Here is a 27,642-nt window from a genome sequence, read left to right on the forward strand (position 1 = left end):
AGTGAAGGTTGATAAACTGATTTATTTTTGGGCCTATAATTCAATTCAATTCAATTCAATTCAATTTTATTTATACAGCGCGAAATCACAACAAAAGTCGCCTCAAGGTGCTTTATATTGTACAGTAGATCGCACAATAATAAATACAGAGAAAAACCAAACAATCATATGACCCCCTATGAGCAAGCACTTTGGCGACAGTGGGAAGGAAAAACTCCCTTTTAACAGGAAGAAACCTCCGACAGAACCAGGCTCAGGGAGGGGCGGGGCCATCTGCTGTGATTGGTTGGGGTGAGAGAAGGAAGACAGGATAAAGACATGCTGTGGAAGAGAGACAGAGATTAATAAATCAAATCAAATCAAATTTATTTATATAGCACATTTTAAAGACCGAAGTACACCAAAGTGCTTTCCAGTAAAATCATGATACAGATAAAAATCACATTATAAAATATAAATTACAGATATAAATAATAAATAGAATATAAAATAATTACATAATCTAAATGCAAGCCAGATGTAAATTACCCTAATTAGCCTTGAATGCCAGGTTAAACAAATACGTTTTTAGACGTGATTTAAAAGACTGAATGGAATCTGATGCACGAATATGAAGAGGAAGAGTATTCCATAACCTGGGTGCGGCAACGGCAAAGGCACGGTCTCCTCTGGTCTTCAGTCGAGACCTAGGTTGCACTAAGAGCAGTTGGCCCGATGATCTTAGTGCTCTCTTAGGGCTATACAGACAGAGGAGATCAGCTAGGTAGTCAGGTGCCATATTGTTTAGGATTTTATAAGTAAACAATGAAATTTTAAAATCAATTCGATATTTAATAGGAAGCCAATGTAAGTTGGCCAGAACAGGGGTGATAGAATCATACTTTCTAGTGCCGGCCAAGAGACGTGCTGCGGCATTTTGGACCAGCTGCAATCGCTGAAGAAGAGAAGATTGTAGGCCCAAGTAAAGAGAATTACAATAATCCAGTCTTGAAGTGATGAAAGCATGAATGAGTTTCTCCAGATCTTTGCGTGGTATATACGGTTTAGCCTTAGAAATTAGGCGCAGTTGGTGAAAGCTGGTTTTTACCACATTAGAAACCTGTTTATCTAGTTTGAAGGAACTATCCATGAAAACTCCAAGATTCCTAGCAGCTTCAGTGAGGTGATTAGCAACAGGCCCGAGTGTGCCAATCAGTTGTCCCAGAGGCATATTTCTATCAAAAACGATAATTTCTGTCTTCTTTTCATTTAAAGTAAGAAAGTTACGTGATAACCAGTCTTTGACATCCCTCAGACAATCAAACAGGGGATGTAGTGAAGATGAAACATCCCCAGTCAGGTGGAGGTAGATTTGAATATCATCAGCATAGCAGTGAAAAGAGACATTATGTTTTTCAAAAATGGAGCCCAAGGGCAACATGTACAGAGAAAACAACACAGGACCCAATACCAAGCCCTGGGGCTTGGTATTGGGCCTGCTACTTGTTCCAACCTTGCCAAAAGGATATCATGGTCAACCGTGTCAAAGGCTGAAGTCAAATCCAATAGAACTAAGACCGCAGAGCGCCCAGAGTCAGCGATTAGAAGAAGGTCATTGAAAACTCTTAGTAGGGCAGTTTCGGTGCTGTGACGCGGTCTAAATCCAGACTGGAATTTATCATTTATACCATTTCTCTCTAAGTGGGTCTGTAGTTGCTGAAGCACTATTTTCTCTAAAATTTTTGACATGAAAGGGAGTTTAGAAATCGGCCTGTAATTTGCTAGGGTGTTACGATCAAGGCTGCTTTTCTTGATAACAGGTTGCACGACTGCATGTTTAAAGACAGTCGGAACACAGCCAGATAACAGTGATGAGTTCGTTAAAAATAAGATACAGGACCCGAGAAGGAATAATGTCATGCAGAGAATTTGAGCTTCTCTGGTTATTAATTATTTCCTTTAAAGTCGAGAATGACACAGGTTCAAACTGTTGAAAGACCGTTGAACATTCGGAAACTGGGGCTTGATTTACTACTAGAGAATGTGGGGCCCTTAACACTGAGATTTTATCTATAAAATAATTTAGAAATTTTTCGCAGAGGGCCGGGGAGGCACCCATCGAAACATCAGAGTGGGGATTAACCACTGAGTTAAAGATTTTAAACAGAACTCGAGGATTGTGACTATTAGTTGCAATAATGTTCGACAAAAAAGAAGTTTTTGCCATTTTGGCAGCCTTCTGAAATTTAGACCGGCTCATATGCAGGATGTCAAGGGACACCTGAAGTTGATCTTTTTTCCATCTCCTCTCAGCTCGACGACATTCACGCCTAAGAGCAAGGGTTGATTCATTTAGCCAGGGTTGGCGAGAGGTTTTACGGCATTTAGTCTTTACTGGAGCCACAGTGTCCAAAATAGAAGAGCATGTAGAAATAAAAGAGTTGACTACGCCATCAACCGAGAGAGGTGCATTACTGATGTCATCGTAACAAGCAGAGTTAGCAAAGGCCGCAGAGAAAAGGGCAACAGCCTCAGATTTAATCAGACGCCATAGGCTCTGTGGACCCTCAGAGTTCAGTTCCATATTGCATAACTGAACATCAAACATAACTGGGAAATGGTCTGAAATCCCAGCATCATTAATGTCCGTGATGCAAATATCCAGTCCATACAATACCAAGTCCAGCATATGCCCTTTAGTGTGGGTTGATTTTCTCACCCACTGAGTGAGATTAAAAGAGTCAATAAGGGCAAGAAAATCCTTAGCCAATAAGTCCGCCTCACAGCATATATGAATGTTAAAATCACCACAAATAAGAACACGATCAAAATTTAAAAAGATAAATCCTAAAAGATCAGCAAATTCACGGATAAAACCTCTCCTCCAGAGACCCGCTTCCAGCTCCATACAGGTCGGAATCATAACAGATATGATTAGATGCAGAGAGGTCTATTAACACATAGTGAGTGAGAAAGGTGACTGGAAAGGAAAAACTCAATGCATCATGGGAATCCCCGGCAGCCTACGTCTATTGCAGCATAACTAAGGGAGGATTCAGGGTCACCTGGTCCAGCCCTAACTATATGCTTTAGCAAAAAGGAAAGTTTGAAGCCTAATCTTGAAAGTAGAGATAGTGTCTGTCTCCCGAATCCAAACTGGAAGCTGATTCCACAGAAGAGGGGCCTGAAAACTGAAGGCTCTGCCTCCCATTCTACTTTTAAATACTCTAGGAATAACAAGTAAGCCTGCAGTGCGAGAGCAAAGTGCTCTAATAGGGTGATATGGTACTACAAGGTCATTAAGATAAGATGGGGCCTGATTATTCAAGACCTTGTATGTGAGGAGCAGGATTTTGAATTCAATTCTGGATTTAACAGGAAGCCAATGAAGGGAAGCCAAAACTGGTGAAATATGATCTCTCTTTCTAGTCCCTGTCAGTACTCTTGCTGCAGCATTTTGGATTAGCTGAAGACTTTTCAGCGAGTTTTTAGGACATCCTGATAATAAAGAATTACAGTAGTCCAGCCTGGAAGTAATAAATGCATGAACTAGTTTTTCAGCATCACTCTGAGACAGGATATTTCTAACTTTAGAGATGTTGCGCAAATGGAAGAAAGCAGTCTTACATATTTGTTTAATATGTGCATTGAAGGACATGTCCTGGTCAAAAATGACTCCAAGGTTCCTCACAGCATTACTGGAGGCCAAGGTAATGCCATCCAGAGTAAGAATCTGGTTAGATACCATATTTCTAAGATTTTCAGGGCCGAGTACAATAACCTCAGTTTTATCTCAATTAAGAAGCAGAAAGTTAGCGGCCATCCAGGTCTTTATGTCTTTAAGACATTCCTGCAGTTTAACTAATTGGTGTGTGTTACCTGGCTTCATGGATAGATAGAGCTGCGTGTCATCTGCATACATAGCTGGACTGGCCATCGGGCATACCGGACATTTGCCCGGTGGGCCGTTGGTGATTTTTCGTTTTTATCGGCCGATGGGGTTTTTTTTTTTCTTTTCTTTTTTTCGTTTTTTCCCCCGTAACGGTGTAAACACTGAAAGGTGGTGGATTGGCCAGATGAAGGGAGCTGTGTAAATATAACTCAATTGTTTGGTGGTGGCTATTGCGGAGCTTCCACAGATTCAGTAATATTAGCACAAGTGGTGGAGGCCAGCAGATACAACACGCTGGCAGGTGGATGACGGAAAGGCAGGAGGAGCAGAGACCCGAGGCGGTGAACTGAACTTCAGGTAAGAAGTTATGACCTGCAGTCTATCTGGGTCAGATATAAACCAAGTTTAGGTGGAGTTTATTTTTGTTATGCTGACTTTTTACAGTCAGTTACAATAACTCGTACTGCTTACTAGCTAGCATGACAGAGTTTATATACTGCTGGGTGGGTGCTATGATATTATTAATGTTGAACTTGTTTTATCTTATTTTATTTATAACGTTAGTTATTAGAGTTTCCAACCGTCCTGTAAAAAACGGAATCTTCTCGTATGCAGAGTATTACGCGTTTCGTATTGAGGTGAAAAGGAACACAATTTGTCCCGGACTTCAGCTAGGATGGAAAAAGACACAAAGGTGGAATTATTCTGTCTTTGCTGCACAGCTGCCTCTTCTTCTCTCATTCTCTCCCCCTCCCTCTCCTGTTTCTACTTCAATCATGAAACGATCAATTATCAGCTGATCGGCTTTTCTCTCGTGTTTGTTTATTTGCACCAGAAAGAGGAAACCAGCGGATGTCGCGCTAAACAACAGCAGCACGTTTAAGCTTGATCAGCTGCTGTTAGAATTTATTTAATACTAATTTCTAGTATCAGCTGATGTTTGTTGGAGCTGTTGGGCATGATATCGGTTTGTATATCTGGTGAGAGGGAAACATGAAGATGAAACCAGGAGTTGTCCTTACTGAATCATCAGAGCTGAACAGGTGATGGAGAAACAGGTTTACCTTTTAGGTGACATGAATGAGTTGAAGTTATGAACTGTTTCTGAGAGACAAATAACACCAGGATCCTTTTCTAAGTAGCTCACAGCTGGTAACTGTGCAGGGGCGGGTCTAGCAAAGTTTTGCCCGGGGGGGGGGTGGGGGCAGGTAGGGCATTAACAGGGAAAGGGGGGCACAAAGAAATACTTTTCTTTCTTATTCTCATTTAAAATGTCTCGCTTTTAACAAATAATTATCTGAATCTTACAACAAACGTTTTCATCTGATGTAAAATGTATAGAAATCCCTTATTGTACGTAGTAATTTTTTTAGGGTCCCATCATGATTTCTTCAGAAGTAAGTACTGTATATGATGCTAGTATTTTCCCACATTTTCTAGATACTGTACCAGCACTGTGTGTAAAATGCCATCAAAAAGTCAATTAAGTTTTATTCTTTCTCACCTGTCTTTCTTTATCCTTTCACTTTTTAAAGATTGCCATGTTAGAAAAAATATTTTGCCCTGCCATGCGGTTTATTGATGTGGCAAATGACTGGTTTATGAAAATATATCTAAATCTGTCATCAGTAATCAACAATGATCATGTCTCACCTCTAGTCTTCTCTGTCTTAATTTCAGGTTTTCACTATGTATTGTAGATAGTTCAGGAGGTTAACTCGACCAAGCAGTCTACTTTCGGGTACTGTTTAGAATACCAGAATAGGGAGGATGGTGAAGGTTTAAGTTCATTAGACTGATACATATATACCAACAAGACAGTGTACATCACTGTGACAACAGCGTTTGTTTTCATTCAAAGGCTTTATGGTTTTTCCTATAATACCTGGTGGGCCGGTCTCTAGTCAAAATGCCCGGGCCGATTTTTTGTCCCAGTCCAGCCCTGTCTGCATAGCAGTGAAAAATTTATGCTATGTCTTCTAATGATGCTGCCTAAGGGAAGCATGTATAATGTAAATAGAATTGGTCCTAGCACCAAACCCTGTGGAACACCATAACTGACCTCAGTGTGTGAAGAGGACTCTCCATTTACATGTACAAATTGGAGTCTATTAGATAGATAGGATACAAACCACTGCAGTTACTGTACCTTTAATACCTACAGCATGTTCTAATCGCTATAATAGGATATTATGATCAACAGTATCAAACGCAGCGCTAAGGTCTAGCAGGACAAGCACAGAGATGAGTCCACTGTCAGAGGCCCTAAGAAGATCATTTGTAACCTTCACTAAAGCTGTTTCTGTGCTGTGATGAGCTCTGAAACCTGACTGAAACTCCTCAAATAAGCCATTCCTCTGCAGATGATCTGTTAGCTGTTTGACAACTACTCTTTCAAGGATGTTTGATATGAAGGGAAGGTTGGAGATTGGCCTATAATTAGCTAAGACAGCGGGGTCTAGAGATGCTTTTTAAGTTAAGGTTTAACTACAGCCAGCTTGAAGGCCTGTGGTACATAGCCGATTATTAGAGATAGGTTGATCATATTTAAGATCGAAGAATTAATTAATGGCAGGATTTCTTTGAGCAGTTTTGTAGGAATGGGGTCTAAAAGACATGTTGATGGTTTGGAGGAATTAATTATTGAAGTTAATAGTCGAATAGTAAGATGTTCTGGCTTTGCGGAGTGCTTTCTTATAAAGCAGCAAACTATTTCTCCAGGCTAAATGATGATCCTCTAAATTTGTGACACGCCATTTCCTCTCCAGCTTACGAGTTATCTGCTTTAGGCTACATGTTTGAGAATTATACCACGGAGTCAGGTACTTCGGATTTGAGGCCTTAGTTTTCACAGGAGCTACAGTATTCAGAGTCATACGTAGTGAGGAGGTAAAATTATTAACAAGATGATCAACCTCTGTTGGAGTAGCGTTCAGATAGCTGCTCTGCTCTATGTTGGTACAGGGCATTGAAGATGATAACAGTGGGTGGATTATATTCTTAAACTTAGTTACAGCACTTTCAGAAAGACATCTACTGTGATAAAGTCTACTCTCCACTGCTGTGTAATCAATTATTGTAAATGTAAATGTTATCAGGAAATGATCAGACAGCAGAGGGTTTTCAGGAAACACTGTTAAATGTTCAGTTTCTATGCCATATGTTAAAACAAGATCTAGAGTGTGATTAAAGTGGTGGGTGGGTTCTTTTACATTTTGAGAGAAGCCAATTGAGTCTAATAACAGATTAAATGCAATGTTGAGGCTGTCATTTTTAGCATCTACATGGATGTTAAAATCACCCACAATAATTATTTTATCTGAGCTGAGCACTAAATCAGATAAAAAGTCTGAGAAATCAGAGAGAAACTCTGTGTAAGGCCCAGGTGGACGATAGATGATAACAAGTAAGACTGGTTTCTGAGTTTTACAGCTGGGGTGGACAAGGTTAAGCATCAGGCTTTCAAATGAATTAAAAGTCTGTCTTGGTCTTTCGTTAATTAATAGGCTGGTGTGAAAAATTGCTGCCACACCGCCCCCTCGGCCTGTGCTTCGAGATTTCTGGTAGTTAGAATGACTCGGGGGTGTTGATTCATTTAAACTAACATAATCATCCTGCTGCAACCAGGTTTCTGTAAGGCAGAGTAAATCAATTTGTTGATCAATTATTAAGTCATGTACTAACAGAGACTTGGAGGAGAGAGACCTAATATTTAATAATCCACATTTCACTGTTTTACTCTTTGGTTCAGATGTGGATACTGTATTGTTCTTTCTTTTTGATTTTTTATGTTTAAATTGTTTATTGCTGGTTTTTAGTTTGTTTTTTGTCTTTTTGGGAGCTGACACAGTCTCAATGGAGATGGGTTTTTGGGGGGGTAGCAGGAGGAGAGAAGCTGCAGAGAGGCGTGTAAGACTGCAACTCTGCTTCCTGGTCCCAACTCTGGATAGTCATATTTTGGGGGGTTTAATAAATTTGTCCATATTTCTAGAAATGAGAGCTGCTCCATCCAAAGTGGGATGGATGTCGTCTCTCCTAACAAGACCAGGTTTCCTCCAGAAGGTTTGCCAATTATCTATGAAGCCCACATCGTTTCTGCGACACCACTCAGACAGCCAGCAATTTAAGGAGAACATGCGGCTAAACATGTCACTCCTGGTCTGATTGGGGAGGGGACCAGAGAAAACTACAGAGTCCGACATTGTTTTGGCAAAGTTACACACCGATTCAATATTGATTTTAGTGACCTCCGATTGGCGTAACCGGGTGTCATTACTGCCGACGTGAATTATGATCTTACTGTATTTACGTTTACCCTTAGCCAGCAGTTTTAAATTTCCTTCAATGTCGCCTGCTCTGGCCCCTGGAAGACAATTGACTATGGTTGCCGGTGTCTCTAGCTTCACATGTCTGAGAACAGAATCACCAATTACCAGAGTTTGACCCCCGGCGGGTGTGTCGCCGTGTGGGGAAAAACGGTTAGACACATGAACAGGTTGGTGGTGTACCTGGGGCTTCTGTTTAAGACTATTCTTCCTCCTCACCGTCACCCAACCGCCCTCTTTCCCCAGCTGCTTGGGGTCTGCCGGGGAACAGCTAGCAGGGCCTACGCTATCTTCGGCTGCACCAGCTGCAGGGGCCTGGCTAGCTACGGGTGAATGAAGGGTGCGAAGCCGAGTCTCCAATTCAGTAATCCTGGCCTCCAGAGCTGCAAATATGCTACATTTGTTACAGGTATCATTACTGCTAAAGGAGGCCGAGGAGTAACTAAACATCTGACACAATGAGCAAGAAAGTGCAGGCGGGACAGGTTAAGTAGCCATGGTGCTAACGAGTCGGCTACGAGCTAAGCTAAGCTAGCGAAACAGTACAGAGACAGTGAGTGAATACTTTGGCTATAAATTAGGTAGTGAGCACACAGAAAGGGTGATTCAGATGAAGCACGTGAAGATTATACTATGAAAAAGGGATGTATCAAAAGATTTTAATTAAATCGCTAAGCAGAAAAGCTACTCAGAAACACCGTGTTTGAGCAGGAACAGGAAGTGATACTCTACCACAAAGCGAGTGGTGAACTGTGCAAACTGCAGAGGTTGTGGCCTTAAAACTTGAGGCATTAAAGGCAAAAATATCTCTGTTTGAATAGCAAGTTCAACCAGGCAAGAATTTCAGCAATAAACGCTGGTGTGTTTTATTTTTTCCATTTTGGTGTGTGATGTGAGAATTATTAGAGGTTTTAATTGTTTTTCTTTCAGTTTAAGGCTGAATAAGCAGTTACTTCCTCTTTCTGATTTTAAAAAGCATGTTTGATAAAATACTCTTAGGAAAGTGTATTTTGAGTGATGAATGTGTGAATGTTGTGAGTACTGGATTTGAGTGATTCTGTGTGATTTGTACCAAATAATAAGTAATAATAACACTACGTGGGTTCATAGCAGAGTGCGTGAAAAGAGGAAGTCTGAGAGAAAAGTGTGTGTGTGAGACGACGAAGTTCAGGGAAGGGTGCAAAATGCTGAGGAAAGTATTGTGTGGATGATGTTACGAAAACTGAGCTGAAAGAATGGTGATATGTGTGGGAAAAAAAACCTGTTAATTGTCTTGAGGTCTGAAAGAGTTCTGCTAAGCACGCTGAAGATTTTGATGTGAATGCTTGCAAATGCAAAGAGCTTAGTATATTTAAGTGTGTGTGCATGTACTGAGGGTACATTCTTTTTAGATCAACACTTAGCGGAGTTACAGAGGGTTTATAGACTGTAGATATAAAATAAGAGTTCATTTAAGTTATAAAAGCAGATGACAATTCAGTGAGATAAGAAGTGTGTGCGTAGGCAAACTGCAGGGTGTGTGTCAAACAGGATGTGAGCCAGGAAGTCTGAATACAGCTAGTGAGCTGGTGAGAGACGTTGCAACATGAAAACAGAGGAATTAGAGACTGAACGTCTTATGATATTAATTAAATGTTTTAGTGTGTCAATACAGGTGGACTCTTCTCAACCTCAAAACATGAGTACAGCAGCAAAAGGATAGATTAACAGAATTGGGATGAGAAACAGGCCAGCCTTTGGCTTGAAATTTTACAGTTCGACCTCTCATTCTGTCCCCATCCTAAGAAGAAGCTCAAAGGACAGTCACTCTCCTGATGAAGACAGAAAAGACAGAACATCGTGCACTTGAAGAGTTAACAGCAGGCAAAAGACAGTGCAACTGACCTATAACACTGAAGGGTCAAGCAGCAGCATGTATGAATACCACTGATGGAACATGAGCTTTGAATCACAAGCTGGAAACTTGACAAGTGACATGACTGTTTGAAGGCACTGGACGTGATATTTGCCATGCTGGGAGTTAACCTACAAGAAAAGACTGAAAAGATCATCAGAGAAGAAACAGAGAAGAAGAAACAGCTGAGTTGGGCCTGTGTTTGCTGGAGATTTCAAGGCCACACAGGACACTGTGAGAAGAGGGACAGGGACCAATGAGAGGTCAAGCCCGGATGAGTTCGAGTGCGAGCATACAGGATATAATTGGATTGAAAATGGAGGCTGAACTCATGGAGGTTTAGGATTGTCCACAACATCACAACAAAGAGGTAAAAAAAAAGAAAAAAAAAAGGAAAAGACAGAGGAAAATAAATACATGAACTAATAATTACGTGAATGAATAGAAAACACACATACACAAATTGTTACATGTGGAATCATTTTTGGAGAGAATCAGAAGTGAGACAGTTTGAATCCACAGCTCAGTGCAAAGAGGCATGAATTAAACCTGATTATAAAATACATATGCAATGAAGAAGCAGCTTACACTCGATATTAATATGAACACATAACATAAATGCAATGAAGACACGCTTACACCTATGAATGTGAATACATGACATAAATTGGTATTTCTGGCCGGAGAGAGAGAAGCGGGTCGTTTAAGTTTGTCACTTTTAGGTGCAAAGCAGACTTGGATCAATTTTACTCTCCGGAGCTTAAGAAGAAATTCAAATTGGGACACAAACGAACCGGCAGCTAAGAACATAATCCCTCATCAAGTGAAAAATTAGAGATCAAAGTAGAAGTTTAAAAAGGGCTGGATACAGACCCAACTGAATACATATAAATACAAGAGGAATAAAGTCGAATAAACAAAAGGTTAAATTAAATTAGAGCATATCTCTAATGTATTCAAACTAATAATAGCAAGGATAACAACCTGTAAACTGGTATTAACAATGAAACATTGTTGGGATGACGACCATGCCCAGAATGAATAGAATGAATGAAAGCAGATAATTCACACGAAGACATATTTAATGAAATAGAGAGATGCATAAGGTATATTAAGGTTGTGTCATTGTTCAGCCAAGGAAAGTGTGTGAAAAGGAAAATGTCTCCAGCTTGGGAAAGGGTGAAACTGCAGATCACCCCCAGCCCTTGATGGATACAAAATAAAATATAAATAAAATATTATAATAAACTATTGTATATTAGTAGTATAGTAGTATATTGAAATATAAAAATAAAATATTGTAATATACTATTGCTGTTATATAAAAAAAGATAGTAACATTAATAATGACATAATATTAATATGAAGAGGCACCTTAGTCAGTTATGATGTGAGGTGGATAATTGTTAGAAGTAGTCTGCATCAAGCTTAAGGTTGCTCAAGCCTGTAAAATTGCAGAGAGACCATCTTGGATTCATCAGAGCCACTGCAAGGAAGTACAGGGTGGGCCATTTATATGGATACACCGTAATAAAATGGGAATGGTCGGTGATATTAAAGTCCTGTTTGTGGCACATTAGTATATGTGAGGGGGCAAACTCCTCAAGATGGGTGGTGACCATGGTGGCCATTTAGAAGTCGGCCATCTTGGATACAACTTTTGTTTTTTCAATAGGAAGAGGGCCATGTGACACATCAAACTTATTGGTAATGTCACAAGAAAAACAATGGTGTGCTTGGTTTCAACGTAACTTTATTCTTTCATGAGTTATTTACAAGTTACTCTTTGTTCACAGCCATTGACATGTCGAAGAGGTTAACACGTGAGGAGCTGATCGAAATCGTGTTGATATCTGGTGAACGCAGTAACCAGGTCATTGCAGCAGATTTCAATGCAAGACACCCTACGAGACCACCCATCTCCCATGCTACAGTCAGCAAACTGCTTGCTAAGTTTCGTGAAACTGGTTCAGTGTTGGATTTGCCAAAATGTGGACGCAAGACAAAAACTGTCACTAATGAAGAAACATCAGTGGCTGTCTTAGCTTCATTCAGCAAGAGCCAACAGCGTAGCACTCGCTGCATGTCACTGGAGAGTGGCATTAGTCGAACATCCCTTCGGTGGATATTAGCTACTCACAAATGGCACCCTTCCAAACTCCAGCTACTGCAGCATCTCAACGAGGATGACCCAGATCGGCGCATAGAATTTGCAGAATGGGCAAAACAAAAATTGGAATAGGACCCTCAGTTCACGCAGAAGATTTTGTTCAGTGATGAGGCAAACTTTTATGTGAATGGTGAAGTTAACAAACAAAACCACCGCTATTGGTCTGACACTAACCCACATTGGATGGATCCCTCCAAGACTGTTGGACCAACAAAAGTGATGGTTTGGTGTGGTATATGGGGTACAACGATAGTGGGTCCATTCTTCATCAATGGAAACCTCAAGGCCGCTGGATATTTGAAATTGCTACATGATGATGTGTTTCCCTCTTTATGCACTGAAGCTGGCACGTTCCCTGAGTTTTTCCAGCAAGATGGTGCACCGCCACATTATGGGTGCCAGGTCCGAGCATTCCTAGATGAACAGTTTCCTGGAAAGTGGATTGGTCATCGTGGGCCAGTTGAATGGCCCCCAAGGTCTCCCAATCTGACCCCCTTAGACTTTTATCTTTGGGGTCATCTGAAGGTAATTGTCTATGGTGTGAAGATACGAGATGTGCAGCACCTGAAACTACGGATACTGGATGCCTGTGGTGGCATTTCTCCTGCGGTGTTGCTATCAGTGTGTGAAGAGTGGGAGAAGAGGGTTGCATTGACAATCCAACACAATGGGCAGCACATTGAACACATTTTATAAGTGGTCAGAAACTTGTAAATAACTCATGAAAGAATAAAGTTACGTTGAAACCAAGCACACCATTGTTTTTCTTGTGACATTACCAATAAGTTTGATGTGTCACATGGCCCTCTTCCTATTGAAAAAACAAACGTTGTATCCAAGATGGCCGACTTCTAAATGGCCACCATGGTCAACTCAATTCAATTCAATTTTATTTATATAGCGCCAAATCACAACAAAAGTCCCCTCAAGGCGCTTTATATTGTACAGTAGATAGCACAATATTAAATACAGAGAAAAACCCAACAATCATATCATATGACCCCCTATGAGCAAGCACTTTGGTGACAGTGGGAAGGAAAAACTCCCTTTTAACAGGAAGAAACCTCCGGCAGAACCAGGCTCAGGGAGGGGCGGCCATCTGCTGCGACCGGTTGGGGTGACCCACCCATCTTGAAGAGTTTGCCCCCTCACATATACTAATGTGCCACAAATAGGACTTTAATATCACCAACCATTCCCATGTTATTACGGTGTATCTATATAAATGGCCCACCCTGTAGAGCTTGAAGCCCAGACCACTAGAGATTCAAAAGTGTAAGGGGTATCTCCCCCTGGTTCAGTGAGTTCAGTGGTGAGGGAGGAGTGCTGATTGAGCTCTGCTCGCACTCCTATCTCTCCAGCCACTGACCAACTTTAGGCTCACTGATACATTTGGGTGAGACCAACCTCAAGCATTAAGTGTTCTCAGGTGGTAACTGGCGTGCTACTACTGGCAACGGCTCTGCTCATCACGCTATCCGCCCTGGAAGACGGCAGAAAACAATACACGAGCCGAGAAAAGAGATGGACACATGATAACTCACATCTAACGGACATGACACAAGCACATCAGTACATCGAACCATATAATGGGAAACACACTGGACCTTACGAAGCATTCTGCATACTGATGAAAGCACTGAACGGCACGTGCTCAGAAAGGGACATGGTTATAATTAAACTTTAAATGTCAAAAAAAGGGAAAATGCGGGGATACAGAAATTATTTTACTGCTATAATATAACCTACAGCATGGATATTGCATTAAGATGTTTATTAAAGTAGCAGGCCTCAGATTAACCTTTCTCTTACAGGGGCAACTATAATCATTGTATACACACATTGCATCTTGTGCTTATTAAGAAGTGTATTCTGCTCAGTCAATCGAAGGTTTCAAGCTTTGTTTGGCGCGAATGTCCAGGCAATCTATTGTAGGTGACTTAGAGCAACAGAAGGTTAAAACTGCATACACGCTTACACACACATGATTTAAATATAGACCAGGCCGAAGAAGGTGACAGAAGGAGGAACGTCTCTGTCTTTTTTATGCTGACATGGTGATGGTGTATATCTTACCCTGGGTGTGTTTAATAAAATTAAAAGTGCTGCTCACACACATAAAGAGCATTGAGATTAAGTAAAGTTAATATAAAGGATAGAGCCCAGAACATGATATTGTGAACCAGCATTGAATAATTAAAGGACCATTAGATGAACACAGTAGATTAGTGAGGTGTAGCAGAGAGAGGCGTTTTGTTTTCTATCCTTTACAGGAGACAATTTCAGGACCACAGCGACCACAGGGGTGGCGAGAATCCTGGAAGCCCCAGACCGAACGGAACCAACCAGAGAAAGGGGGACCCAAAAAGAAGAACAGAGCACAAAGACACCTAGTTGTTTACATTGCAAAGAAGATCAAAAGCTTGTTAGACACAGGTTATAATGGGATCATAAAAGTAATGAGAGGGACTTTAGGAATAGTTGCAGGATTTATATGGTATGTAAATTGCCCAAACACAGTGTTCAGACCGGATATGCGCTACCCGCTAAATGGGGGCGAAGAAACCAGGCCTAAGTTTTAAAGATGAAACGGGTTAACTCTATAGAGGATGTTTCCAAAGGTTGAGAAAATAATCTAGGACCGTTTACCAGAAAAGCTAATTATATCTTTTTGGATTGTACAGTGTGTCAGGAGTGGTTTTAAACTGGGATTGAAAAAATTAAACTTGGTGAAAAGGGGGTGGAGGAAGTAGATTTAGGGCAGCTCACAGCCCGGTGTAAATGCAAGGTGCTGTCTCACAGCTTGATTTATTTTATTTGATTTATTAATTGTGGATAGAAGTAATTATGAACAAATAATAAGGAAACATTGAAAACATACAACCCGTTGAGGTGACAGATTGAAAGGTTTCGTTTTGTTTTGCATAATCACTTATGTTATACCCTAGGTTTTAACATGCAAGTAAACTTAATGGGATAAATTAGGAATTATGTCGTGTTTCTTACAAAACACGAAAAGGGGGAGAACTGTCATGTAATTAATATCCTCAGTATCCTTATTTTCTCATTATATTGTTTTATGTACTTTAATAATGAAGGTTTGTAAAGCAAGGCCACTTTTGACTCACAAACTAAGTGCTCAGCCAGACTGAAAAGAGGAACTTTGTCATATCGAAACTGTGTGACGTGTAAAGTACCGAAATAACACCATAGAAGACACATGTTGAGCTTGTAATGTTAGAGATCCTGCAACTGGCGTTTGGGCTGTGAAGGGGTCTCTCTCTTCCGGAAGATGATTGAATAAATTAAGAAATATAACTGCTTTGACCACTATGAGTCGGTTTCCTCTGTTCTATCATGGGGAGAAAAGAATCGGGGTTAATAGTTGCTGACCTTGGTCACCTGTCCACTCTCACCTGTTTGTGTTTGCTCTCTCTTTGCTGTCTCCATCCTCTCTCTCCTTTCTCTCCCTGTCTGTCTTTGTACCGTCACTTAGGTCCAATGGAAACAGTGACATTTACAAACCAATCAAAGACAAACTGATCCATGTCAGGTTATAACAATATTCAAAGTGAATACAGGCTGCTGCTGGACACAGACAGGTAACATCATTTTGACTTGCTGTCACCTGGATCTGGACTCATAAACACTGAAGCCCTGAACAGGAATACAAATCATTTTCTGCCAACTAGCGACACACCAGCAGATAATGGCTCAGAAAGCTAAAATGAGCCAATCATTTCTGTGTTTAGTTCCCCTGAAATCAGATCTGATATCAGCAGCTCTGAGTTCATTCATCATTATTGTCCAGTGATGAGATTTCTGCTCCGTTTGGTGACAGTCAGCAGGTTTTTCCTGCGTGTGGACGTGAACAGTCGTACCTGACAGCAGCAGGTAGCAAACAGAGATCATCTTTCCAGCTGGAACTCTTCACTGAGCTGAACTCATTCAAAATGTTCTGGAGTCAGATTCAAAACAGGAAACAGTCCAAATGTGTGTCTTCACTCTGACTCTGGATCAGATCTCAGTGACAGACTGTGGACATTATGGAAGCCTAAATGTGACACCGTCTTCCTCCTTCATCTGCAGATTAAAGCCAAACAAAGATTCTCATTAAAAGTCTGCAGGTCTGAGAGAGACTCAATCGTTGTGTCATGTCAAACACAGTAAGAGGAGCTGAAGCACAGATGTGAAGAGCAGATGTTCATCAGATTATGACCTCACTCTGTTTTGTCTTCATATACATTCAGTCTGTGTTTATAATGCAGATTTTCTGCTTTTATAATAACACATTTTATATTTTCTATCATCACAGACTGACTCGGTGTCGACTCTCAGATACTCACTGTGAAGTTGTGGCCTCAGCTCTGAAGTCCAACCCCTCCCATCTGACAGAGCTGCACATGAGTTGGAACAACCTGCAGGATTCAGGGATGAAGCTTCTGTGTGCTGGACTGGAGAGTCCAAACTGTCAGCTGGAGACTCTGAGGTGAGTTCACTGACTGCGGCTGTTGTTGTTTTTCTATATTTCAGGTCTTTGATTGATGTTTGAAACTTTCTTTAGTTCCTAAATGTTCAGGATGTGTCTGAAGACAAATGTGAAGAAGTTTGAGTGCTTTCAGAAATGTTGTGTCTTTCCAAACGACTGAACAACAGTTTTTCCTTTTGGCTCCAAACAGAAGTGACAGACTTGAGCAGGGTTCATTTAAAGGCTGACAGAAGTGGAGTGGTGACGGGGAGATGTTTGACAGGACAGTGTTTCAGCTCCACAGGTTCATGTTGTGCTCCATCAGTCAGTGAAGATGAAGTCAGTGCTGATGAGGCTGTAGAGTGTGTGAGGGATGTGAATGAGGATGATGAAGATCTGATGATAGCAGATAAAAACAGGCTGCAGAGACTTTGAGCCATACAGGGCACACAGTGTGTGTACAGAACAGCTGAAATCATTATGGAGGCCTCACTGGAATATGGAAGCATCACAGCACAGCTTCAGTGAAGCTTTAAAGTCTCTGATATGAGATGAGAAATGAAGCAGCCAGAGCTTTTTCATGAGTGGAAATCCACGGTGACTGTGAGCTGCTGCTGCAGCCTCCAGATTAGCCAGCAGCTCATCCTGCTCAACATTTTCTCACCAACTTTAATGGAAGTGTGATGTTTTCAGCTGGAGTGATGGTCAGGGTGGCCTCCCTCTCCTCTTCTTCTCCTCTTCCTCTTTCATTTGTAAAGCCACTTCTGCTGCTTTCATTCATTTGGAAGTCCTGTAGCTGAGTTTGGGAGAGACTAACAGCCTCGGCAGCAGAGGGGAGAAAGGCTGTAACACCACCACTTTACTCTGTTCTACCTGTCACATCATTTTATCAGGAAACACATATGCTCATGTTTTTACTATGTTTGTCTTGAAGAGCTAAAATGTAAGAAGATCACATGGTGCTTTTTATTATTGTGTTGGTTTGTTTCCTGTCTCTTGGATGAAGACCAGCTGTTCGTGGCCCCTTGGCCTGTGGTCAGAATGTGTGCTGGATAATGTCCAAAACGAGCAGCTTTTACTTTGAATGGGAGCCGTCTCAGTTTCTTCTTCAGGTTGGATGATGGAAGCAAATTAGTGCTTTTCCCAATGCTGGCTAAATGATTCTACACGTTCCTTGTGACGTGTGTGCCGCCGGGATGAGAGAAGATGGAAGAAAGATAGACTCCAGGTTTCTTATGATATCCTGATATATTTTTTAACTCATTTTATTTGTAAAGTTTTACATCTTAAGTCCTCGCTCCCTTCAGTGTCGAGTTTTATTCCTACCCCTTGTTGTTCATCATCATTTCAACAGTTTGAGCCAGTGTCACTCCATACTCTCAAGCGACTTATTGACCAATCAAAGAACACCTCTCCTGTTTATGATATCCTTCCATCATGTTTAGTGAAGGATTGCTTCAGCGTAATTGGTGCCAGCATCCTATCTCTAATGAATATATCTCTACTTGCAGGTCTGTTCCTTTAGCCTTCAAACACGCTGTTGTCCAGCCCGTTCTTAAAAAACGGAACCTTGATCATTACGATCTTGGGAACTATAGGCCCATCTCTGAGCTTCCATTCCTGTCCAAAATACTCGAGAGGATCGTTCTTTCAGAACTCCAGCCGTATTTGGATACGAATGCCATTTATGATAAATTTCAGTCTGCTTACAAACCCTGTTATAGTACTGAAACGGCCTTGCTCGGAGTCCTCCATGATCTCCTTCTGATTGCTGACTCTGGACGCTCTTCAGTCTTGGTCCTACTAGATCTATCCTCGGCCTTTGATATGGTAGATCATAACATCCTATTAGCGAGACTTGAACACACAGTTGGCATTGGAGGTGCCGCCCTAGATTGGTTTAAGTCATACCTCTCTAATAGGTCCTTCTTGATCAATTTTGGCCCTTAATTCTCCTTTGCTGCACCTGTCTCCTGCGGCGTGCCTCAAGGATCTGTCCTTGGCCCCCTGCTCTTCTCACTGTATATGCTCCCCTTAGGCGCAATCTTTGAGAAGTATAACATCGCACATCATTGTTATGCTGACAACGTACAGATGTATTTCGAGCTAACTGATGATCCCTCTATGTCTCTGTATGGCTTTCGCGAGGCCAAAAGTTGGCTCGCAGGTAACTCTCGTATTCTAAACGACAGGAAAACGGAAATTATCGTGTTTGACAGTAGAGTCCCCCGTGGCCAACTCCGTGACGCCCTCGGTTCCTTTAACAGTTTCCTCACCAACACTGTTAGTGACCTGGGTGTATTTTTGGATAGCTCTTTTAAGTTCGATAAACAAGTGTCTTCTGTTGTTAAATCTTGTTTCCATCAATTGCGTCTTATTAGCAAGGCCAGACATTATGTTTCACATAGGGAACTTGGAAAGCTTATCCACGCCTTTGTGACATCTAAGTTGGATTATTGCAACTCACTTTACTTTGGTCTTAACTCTACTCTCCTCCATAGACTCCAAATTGTTCAGAATGCAGCTGCTCGTCTCCTTACTGGTAGTGCACGGCGTGTCTCTATTACCCCTGTCCTTGCTGATCTGCACTGGCTTCCCGTTAAGTACCGCATTCAATTCAAATTCCTGCTGCTTACCTTCCGAATTATTAACAATATAGCGCCAAGCTACCTCATTGAGCTACTTAGATTATACACCCCTACTAGAGCATTAAGATCATCTTTCCAGTCACTCTTGGTACTGCCGAGATCTCGGCTGAAGACTAGAGGTGACCGCGTGTTTGCCTTGGCTGCACCCGATATATGGAATAACCTCCCCATCGCTAAACGCGAGTCTGATTCCATCCATTCCTTCAAATCGTGGTTAAAAACCCACTTATTTAGCCTCGCCTTTTCTACCACTTAACGCTTGCTTAATAGTTAGCTTAACGCTTATCTTCTGCTTATTCTTAATTACTTTTAATTCATTTTTAATTTTTTTGACTGTTTTATCCTCTACACTTAGCTTTCTTTTATGATTTATATGCAATTCTTTTGCTTTAGTGTGTTTTAATGCCATTCAACCTGCTAGCACGTTTTGGTACCTTGCCATAGCCCTCATCCTTCCGTGTTACTTCATCGTACCCTCTTGCATATTAAGCACTTTGGTACACCACTGGTTTTTAAATGTGCTATATAAATAAAGTTTGTTGTTGTTGTTGTTGATGTTCTTTCAGTGTTGCATTTTGTAGACGCTCCCTGAGCACTGGTCTCACAGCCAGCTGCACATAGAGACCAGTGTTGTTAGTCCAGGTCAGAAGATGACTTGTTGGAATGAAAATGAGCTTGTAGTTTGTCTGCTTTAATCATGTGACTGGACAAACGTGTTGCACTTCAAATATGTGCATTTCTTTCACACTTCACCTTTAAAAGTGAAGCCATGTGGTTCCTGGAAGGAAAAGCATGACTTTTTGAAGTCTTTTTCCTGTTTTTATGATAAATGTACGACTTTAATTTGAAACATTCGGAGTTTTTTCTCTTGTTGTGTTTGTTTGAAGCTGCTTCCTGTTGGCTTCAGCTGTTTGGAGTTTCCATTTTCTAAACTTCTACATTCTGAACCTTCTTCAGCTCTGAACAGATGATGAAACACTGAATGATTTCAAGCTCACACTTTGTCTATTAAACTTACATCTTTCATTCTTTATACAGATTGATGGATTGTGGTTTGCCAAAGATCAGCTGTGATTATCTGGCAGCAGCGCTGAAGTCCAACCCCTCCCATCTGAGAGAGCTGGACCTGAGTAAAAACAACAAGCTGCAGGATTCAGGAGTGAAGCATCTGTGTGGTTTTCTGGAGAGTCCAGGATGTGGACTTGAAACTCTGAGGTCAGTCAGCACATTTCAAACAGTGATACTCAACGTATGGCCCGCGGCCCACACGCGGCCTGCCCACCTTTCCTGATTCAGAGAGAGGGGACCCTGATTAACTGTGTAGTGTTCTTCCTCACAGTTCTAAGTATCAGACACAACAATGAATAATCCACAGCTGAGTGTCTTTAGCTGGTCAAAGGTCACAGCACACAGCAGACAGTGGGAAATATTCTAATTCTGATCATTTATCAGCACATATCCATATGTATTAAAACAAAGCTGACACTGTGAGACTTGATCAGAGGTGTGATCATCACAGCAGAGGCCTTTGTGTCAAAGTCACTGAGGATCAAACAGAAACACATGAAGCAGATTTTCCTCTTCTGGCTTTTTATAGCAGATAACCTTCAAAATATTCTGCAGTCGATCAAAAACTGAAGCAAACCATGAATCAACATGTGAACATGAGCTGATGCTGCTGAAGTGAAGCAAAGTTACAGAGGTTTGATTACAGACACAGCTGAGAGTTTGTAATCTGTCATCATTTTAAAAGGTTTCAATTTCTTCAGTATTGAACAGCAGAAATGAGGCTTTGTTTTCGGAGGCCGACAGCAGTGAACACAACAGCAGACTGGTGCGTAATAAGCAGTGAATAATGCAGAAAACAGATTTTTGAAGGTAAACTGTTCTTGAAGTACACTGAGAGAGAGAGAGCTGTGCAGGAAGTAAAGGTCAAAGTCAGAGAGAATTCATGACGATGTTCATCAAACGTAAAGCGTAGTTTGGATCTTCTTTTGCTGCTGGTTCACTCAGTTTTGGTTGGAGACAGATGAAACCTGCAGCTTCAGGATCTGTGAGCTGTCCACTTTCAGCCCCGACGGCGTGTCCGTGTACGTGCCGTCGAGTGAACGATCCACGCTCTGTGTTTCCATCTTTGTGTGTTTAGCTGCTCTCATTCACTGTTTTATCTGTTTGGTTGTTGTTGAAATACTTTTGGGAGCTTTAAACTGAGGTTCTGGCAAAATACATTTATATTAAAAATCGATTCAGGATTGAATGAATCAACATCGCTTTATTCAAATTAAAACCATTTAAATAGGGAAATCCATTTTTTTACAGCCGCCTCTAATGCTGGGTAATGTCAGCTGGTCCATGTGCAGCTGGCTGTGAGGCTCAGGGAGCGTCTACAAAGTGCAACACTGAAAGAACATCATCCATAAATATTGAGGAATAACTGGACTCTCATACAGCGAGACTCAAATGCCTTTAAACATCAGCTTATCCTGCTGATCCAAGTCCAACACTGAGTTTGTAAAAACATGTTTGTCAATCATTTTGTTTGGTTTCTGAGGAAAATGATTCAATAACTTGCTGCTAATACACAACATTTCATCATATTTCCTCATAACCCTCTTTTGTCTGACCATTTAAATCCCATTTAAATTTGCAATAAAGGATCCACAGAGTTTGGTGACAATAATGACAGTAGATGTTTGTGTGAAAGTGCTGGAAGCAAATGAGTGTGTGATGTTCTTTCAGTGTCGCACTTTGTAGACGCTCCCTGAGCACTGGTCTCACAGCCAGCTGCACATAGAGACCAGTGTTGTTAGTCCAGGTCAGAAGATGACTTGTTGGAATGAAAATGAGCTTGTAGTTTGTCTGCTTTAATAATGTGACTGGAAAAAGGTGTTGGACTTCAAATATGTCCATTTCTTTCACACTTCACCTTTAAAAGTGAAGTCTTGTGGTTCCTGGAAGGAAAAACACGACTTTTTCAAGTCTTTGTCCTGTTTTTATGAGAAATGTACGACTTTAATGTGAAACTTTCAGAGTTTTTTCTCTTGTTGTGTTTGTTTGAAGCTGCTTCCTGTTGGCTTCAGCTGTTTGGAGTTTCCATTTTCTAAACTTCTACATTCTGAACCTTCTTCAGCTCTGAACAGATGATGAAACACTGAATGATTTCAAGCTCACACTTTGTCTAATAAACTTACATCTTTCATTCTTTATACAGATTGATGAACTGTGGTTTGTCAAAGATCAGCTGTGATTATCTGGCAGCAGCACTGAAGTCCAACCCCTCCCATCTGAGAGACCTGGAGGTGAGCTGGAACAACAAGCTGCAGGATTCAGGAGTGAAGCATCTGTGTGGTTTCCTGGAGAGTCCTGGATGTGAACTTGAAACTCTGAGGTCAGTCATCATGTTTTAGTTGTGCTGAGATGAGTCTGATGTGAACGTTGTGCTGACACTAAACTGCAGACATCAGGCTGATATTATACTGATCCACACTGAGGATCTTCATGGTAAAGTCTGTTTTCTTCTTCTCTGGTTTAGTCCATTGACTGCAGCAGAACAATGTTCACATTTCAAACCTTCAAAGAAGAAGAAAAATCCTTGACTGGATAATTCACTGTGAAACTTTCAAACTCTTCATTCCACCTTAATGTCTGTCTGTGTTACGGGCTGCGGCGGCAGACCGTGGAGTTGCAGAGAAAGTAGGGCCCAAACGCAAGACTCTTAGTGAAGGACAGTGGATTTATTGACAGGGGTGGAAAACACACAAGTATATGCAAAATCTGGCACTCTGGTCCCGTGGCGATTCTCCCTGAATCCCACACAGTGCAGATGTTCGTGAAAGGTGAAAGAGTGGCGACTCCAAAAACTCCCACACCGTGACTTCCAAAACACGCTCCGCTGCAGATTCCTGGTAACACAGACACATACAGGTTAGCAGGGAATCTACGTTCTTGAAGGTTTATACAAAGTCCACGGCTGTACTGACGAGTTCTGACTCATGGATCCAGCGTCGGCCTCAACTCAGCCACAGTCTTAAATGCCGCTCCCTTGACGAGCGTAATCTGCTGCAGCTGGCAGAGGACTACGAGCGGCAGGTGTGGCTGTCTCTAGAGCAGAAACACTTCCGGGTTCGCAGTCTCCTCAGCACACCAAAACCTCAGAAAGCTCACACGGAGAAACATGGAGAAAAAGGAGAGAAAACCAAAACACCACACGGAAAATATAAACATACACTCAAATACATGAGCCCTGGGTCCCTAGACCCAGGCCATGACTGTCTGACACTGAAATCCAAAGCAAAATGTGCATTTGCTTTATAGACAGCAGTCCAACACAAACATACACACATCATCCAAAACACAGTCCAACATCCAAATCTCCTCCACTGCCAGCATGAATGATGGGAAAGAGAAGGAGGAACACTCTGACATTCAGGGTTAGAATGAGTTTCATGAAGCAGACTGTGAAGATCAAAGCTGCATTAGAAGCTTACATGAATGAATGAGTGGACAGAAGTGGACAGAGATCATCTGAAGCACTTCAAAGGCTTTAAATCAGCACATTTCTCTTTATTCTTTATCAACTCTGTTAGTTTCTCTCAGTTTTCTGTGGAATGAAGCTAACAGCAGGCTAATAAGATGCTGACCAATAGGTTTCTATTAAAGGTTGTAATTTGTATATGAAAAAGTGCTTTGGCTCAGCAGGGATCAGCTTACAGGTAGAATACAGCTGCTGGATGGGATTAGCATGTCATAGCTATCTACCAAACTGCTAACTGGGGAATTTCAGGCCATCTATGGATCATTTTTGCTAACTGTTTATTCAGCTTAGGCTCACAGGGCTGCAGCCTGTGCCCTAGCTGTCATAGGGCAAGAGGCGTGGTCCACCTGCACAGGTGAGCAGTCCATCACAGGGCCAACAGAGAGAGACAGAGAAGCACTCTCTCACATCCACACCTACAGCCAATTTAGAAGCACCAATGAACCTAAGCAGCATTTCATTGGACTGTGGGAGAACATCCAACCTCCACAGAAAGGCCAACAAGCTTCAACCTACAACCTTCTTGCTTTAAGGCACTAGTGCGAACCACTTTTCCCCATTTCAGCCCAAATCCTGCATCTTCCTGTTTCTGACTCCAGGCCAGCTCCACTAACACTTTCTCATCAGACACTGCCACCTAGTGGAGGAAGTCTTAGTTCCATTTGAAGCTTCAGATTACAGTTAGTTCCTTTACAAAGAGGTGGAGGTGGTGGGGCCACAGCACCATCATCACTGAGTGCCATAGGACACTTAACCTTCAGGACCAGGGCTTTTTCTCTCTTTGGTCCCACTAAGAGATTTCCACACAAACACCTCATCAGTGGGGCTCTCAGAGCTACCAGCCCTTTGCTACAATCACAAAGCTCTTCATTGAAATCAATGAAATCAAAGCTGGAATCAAATGAGTCCAAGTCTTCTGCTGATTCAGCATCACATTCATCTTTGCTCCTTGTTCTGCATCCCCATCATGGACTTCATTCCTTTCCAAGCCAGCCTTGAGTGTCCTTTATTCAGCTCATCCTCTGCTTTACTTTTACACCTGATTTTAGCTGCTTTATCTCTCTTTCAACAAGTTTCTGTGCCCCAAACTTTTTCTTCTCTCCCTCATAACAAGACAGCTTCTTCTGCCTGAGAACATGTTGGAGTGATTTACTAATCCAGGGCTGCTTATTGGGGAAAATACTTCATGTTTCCAAAGTAATCCCATTTTTTCCAAGAAAGAAATGTAAGTAGAAACCGATGATCTAAATGAGAACATGAGCCTTTAAAAAGTCCCAGTGGGTGCAGTCGAAGCAGTCCCTCAGTTCCAGTATAGAGTCTTTGGTCCAGACTGGAACAACTGTGTGCCCAGTTTGAGCTCTCTTCAGTCCTGTGACCTGACAGACCCAGAGGGGCCATTACATCACATTTAGAAGCTCCCCTAATGGAGCCACAACACATGTCCAATACTTAGTCTGTCTTGTTGGACAAACTGGAAGAAATGATTCAAGGACTTAGTCACAGAACAGAGATTCAACTCTCCAAAATCCAACTGGCTGCATCAGGACATATAGTCTGAAACTCTGCACAGTTTCCTGTTTGAAGCTGCTTCCTGTTGGCTTCAGCTGTTTGGAGTTTCCATTTTCTAAACTTCTACATTCTGAACCTTCTTCAGCTCTGAACAGATGATGAAACACTGAATGATTTCAAGCTCACACTTTGTCTAATAAACTTACATCTTTCATTCTTTACACAGATTGAGCTACTGTGGTTTGTCAGAGATCAGCTGTGATTATCTGGCAGCAGCACTGAAGTCCAACCCCTCCCATCTGAGAGAGCTGGACCTGCATAGAAACAACCTGCAGGATCCAGATGTGAAGCAGCTGTCTGATCTTCAGCAGAGTCCAGACTACAGACTGGAGACTCTGAGGTCAGTAGAGTGATGGAGTGAGTGGGTGGTGCTGTCAGCAGTATTGTACTAAACACAGTCAGTATGAAACAAAGGTCCAGTGTTTGGTGGTGACAGGCTTCAGGATTGGACACAAACACTTCCTGTTTCTGACCTTTATGGTCACCATAGTAACAGCTGACACGCTCTGATCAAACACTTTCAACAGCCAATCAGCTCTCTGAACAAAGCAGCAGGCAGACCAATGACTGCATTCATTTCCAAGTTTAAAGCAGTGAAGAACACAGTCTGTAGGTGAGGAAGAATTTAGTGAGAGCAGATGTTTGGATGGAATTCCTCCAGTTAACAGCTGGAACCGTCCATCTGGATTGTTGGGCTTGCTGTTGGGGTTCCTACAGAGCTCAGAGTGGACACACCAAGCTTCTTCTAATGAATGAAAGTCCAAACTCAAACTAGGAGTGAAAAACATTTTCATCAACTTCAATAAAAATCCAAAGATTAGAAAAAGTGAAGCAACAATGAGTCCTAGTACAGTCCCAGCACTGAAGTCCCTGCTGCTCTTTATACTGGATGTGCTGCATCACTGACTGACAGCTGATGAAGAGTCTCTGGAAACACTCGTTTATCTCCTCTGCTCTTCCTTCTTCTCTCTGCAGGTGGAGGTGATGATGGTAAACAGGACGGTGTGTGTGCTGAGAGAGGAGGAGCTGTGTCCTGATGATCCAGAGAGGTTGAAGCAGCAGCAGCTTGTGTGTAGAGACGCTCTGACTGGGCCATGTTACTGGGAGGTGGAGAGGAGAGCTTCATCCAGCAGTGACTGACAGAGGAATGAAGTGCAGATGACTGTCAGTGCTGCAGAGTGAACTGCTCTGAGAACAGCTCCACTGTCAGACACAATGTAGAGTCCAGCATCATCCCTGTGTGTCCCTCTGGATCTGACAGAGGATCATCAGTGTATCTGGACTGCTCTGCTGCTGCTCTGTCCTTCTACAGTCTCTGCACAGTCTCTGTCTGACTCTGGCTTCAGACCCTCCTGGATCAAACTCACCTGGAAAGACTTTCAAACATCACTCAATAGATTTGAATACAGAATAGATTTGATATATACTGTAGATGTACTGTAGAGTTGCAGTTTGTCACTTGTAAATACAGTCTGTGAGCAGCTCTGAGCTGAAAGATCTTTCTAGAAACACGAAATGTTTTCACTCTTCTGTTGCTTTTTCATATATTTCCACAACATTAATATTGATCCCACCTGTCTCACCTGTTTCATGCTTTTATACATAAGAACAGGACACGTGTGATCTGAGCGCTGCTGTGGTTGCTGTGCTGCACGTCTTCATTTAGATAACAGAGACATCTAGTGGTTCAGAGGGAGAACTGCAGGAGGTGGAGCTGTGTTTTAGCATGGAAAACTTTTTATCTTTTAGGCGCAGATACAAATATGACAAGTATCAGTGTGAGATACAAAAGGTCACATCAGTCAGCAGAGGGAACAGTGATCACACAGCAATGTAAGAATAGAAACATAACAGTGAATCTGGACATGTATACAGATGGAAGCAAACAAACAGGATGTAACACTACATTAAAGCCACAAATGGGAAGAAAACAAAGCCAAAGGAAAATATATTTGATCTCAGGAATCCAAATCAGATGCTTTAGAGCAGGGGTCGGCAACCCTGGGCACGCGTGTCACAGCTGGCACGTGAAGGGTTAACTGATGGCACGACCATAGCTGGACTGGCCATCGGGCATACCGATGGTGATTTTTTTATATTTTTGTAACAGTATAAACGATGGAAGGTGGTGGATTGGCCGGATGCTGGTCGATGTGTAAAAAT

The 27,642-nt window shown here is 41.8% G+C and overlaps 1 protein-coding gene across 3 annotated transcripts in view; it reads left to right on the forward strand.

The window, feature by feature from the left end:
• The window catches only part of LOC134619391 (NACHT, LRR and PYD domains-containing protein 3-like), a 374,947-nt gene that overhangs the window by 313,888 nt on the left and 33,417 nt on the right, over nucleotides 1–27,642 (forward strand). For 2 of the 3 annotated variants that reach the window (XM_063465212.1, XM_063465213.1), the window contains exons 6-7: nucleotides 16,576–16,749; nucleotides 20,415–20,591. In XM_063465212.1, coding sequence (XP_063321282.1) covers nucleotides 16,576–16,749; nucleotides 20,415–20,591 — 351 coding nt within the window. Of the gene's footprint in view, nucleotides 1–16,575; nucleotides 16,750–20,414; nucleotides 20,592–25,645; nucleotides 25,820–26,454; nucleotides 27,562–27,642 lie in introns of those variants that run through there. The other variant, XM_063465214.1, reaches the window with a different exon arrangement.

Source organism: Pelmatolapia mariae, linkage group LG20 (assembly GCF_036321145.2).
Source record: "Pelmatolapia mariae isolate MD_Pm_ZW linkage group LG20, Pm_UMD_F_2, whole genome shotgun sequence".
In the NCBI taxonomy this organism is placed as follows: domain Eukaryota; kingdom Metazoa; phylum Chordata; class Actinopteri; order Cichliformes; family Cichlidae; genus Pelmatolapia; species Pelmatolapia mariae.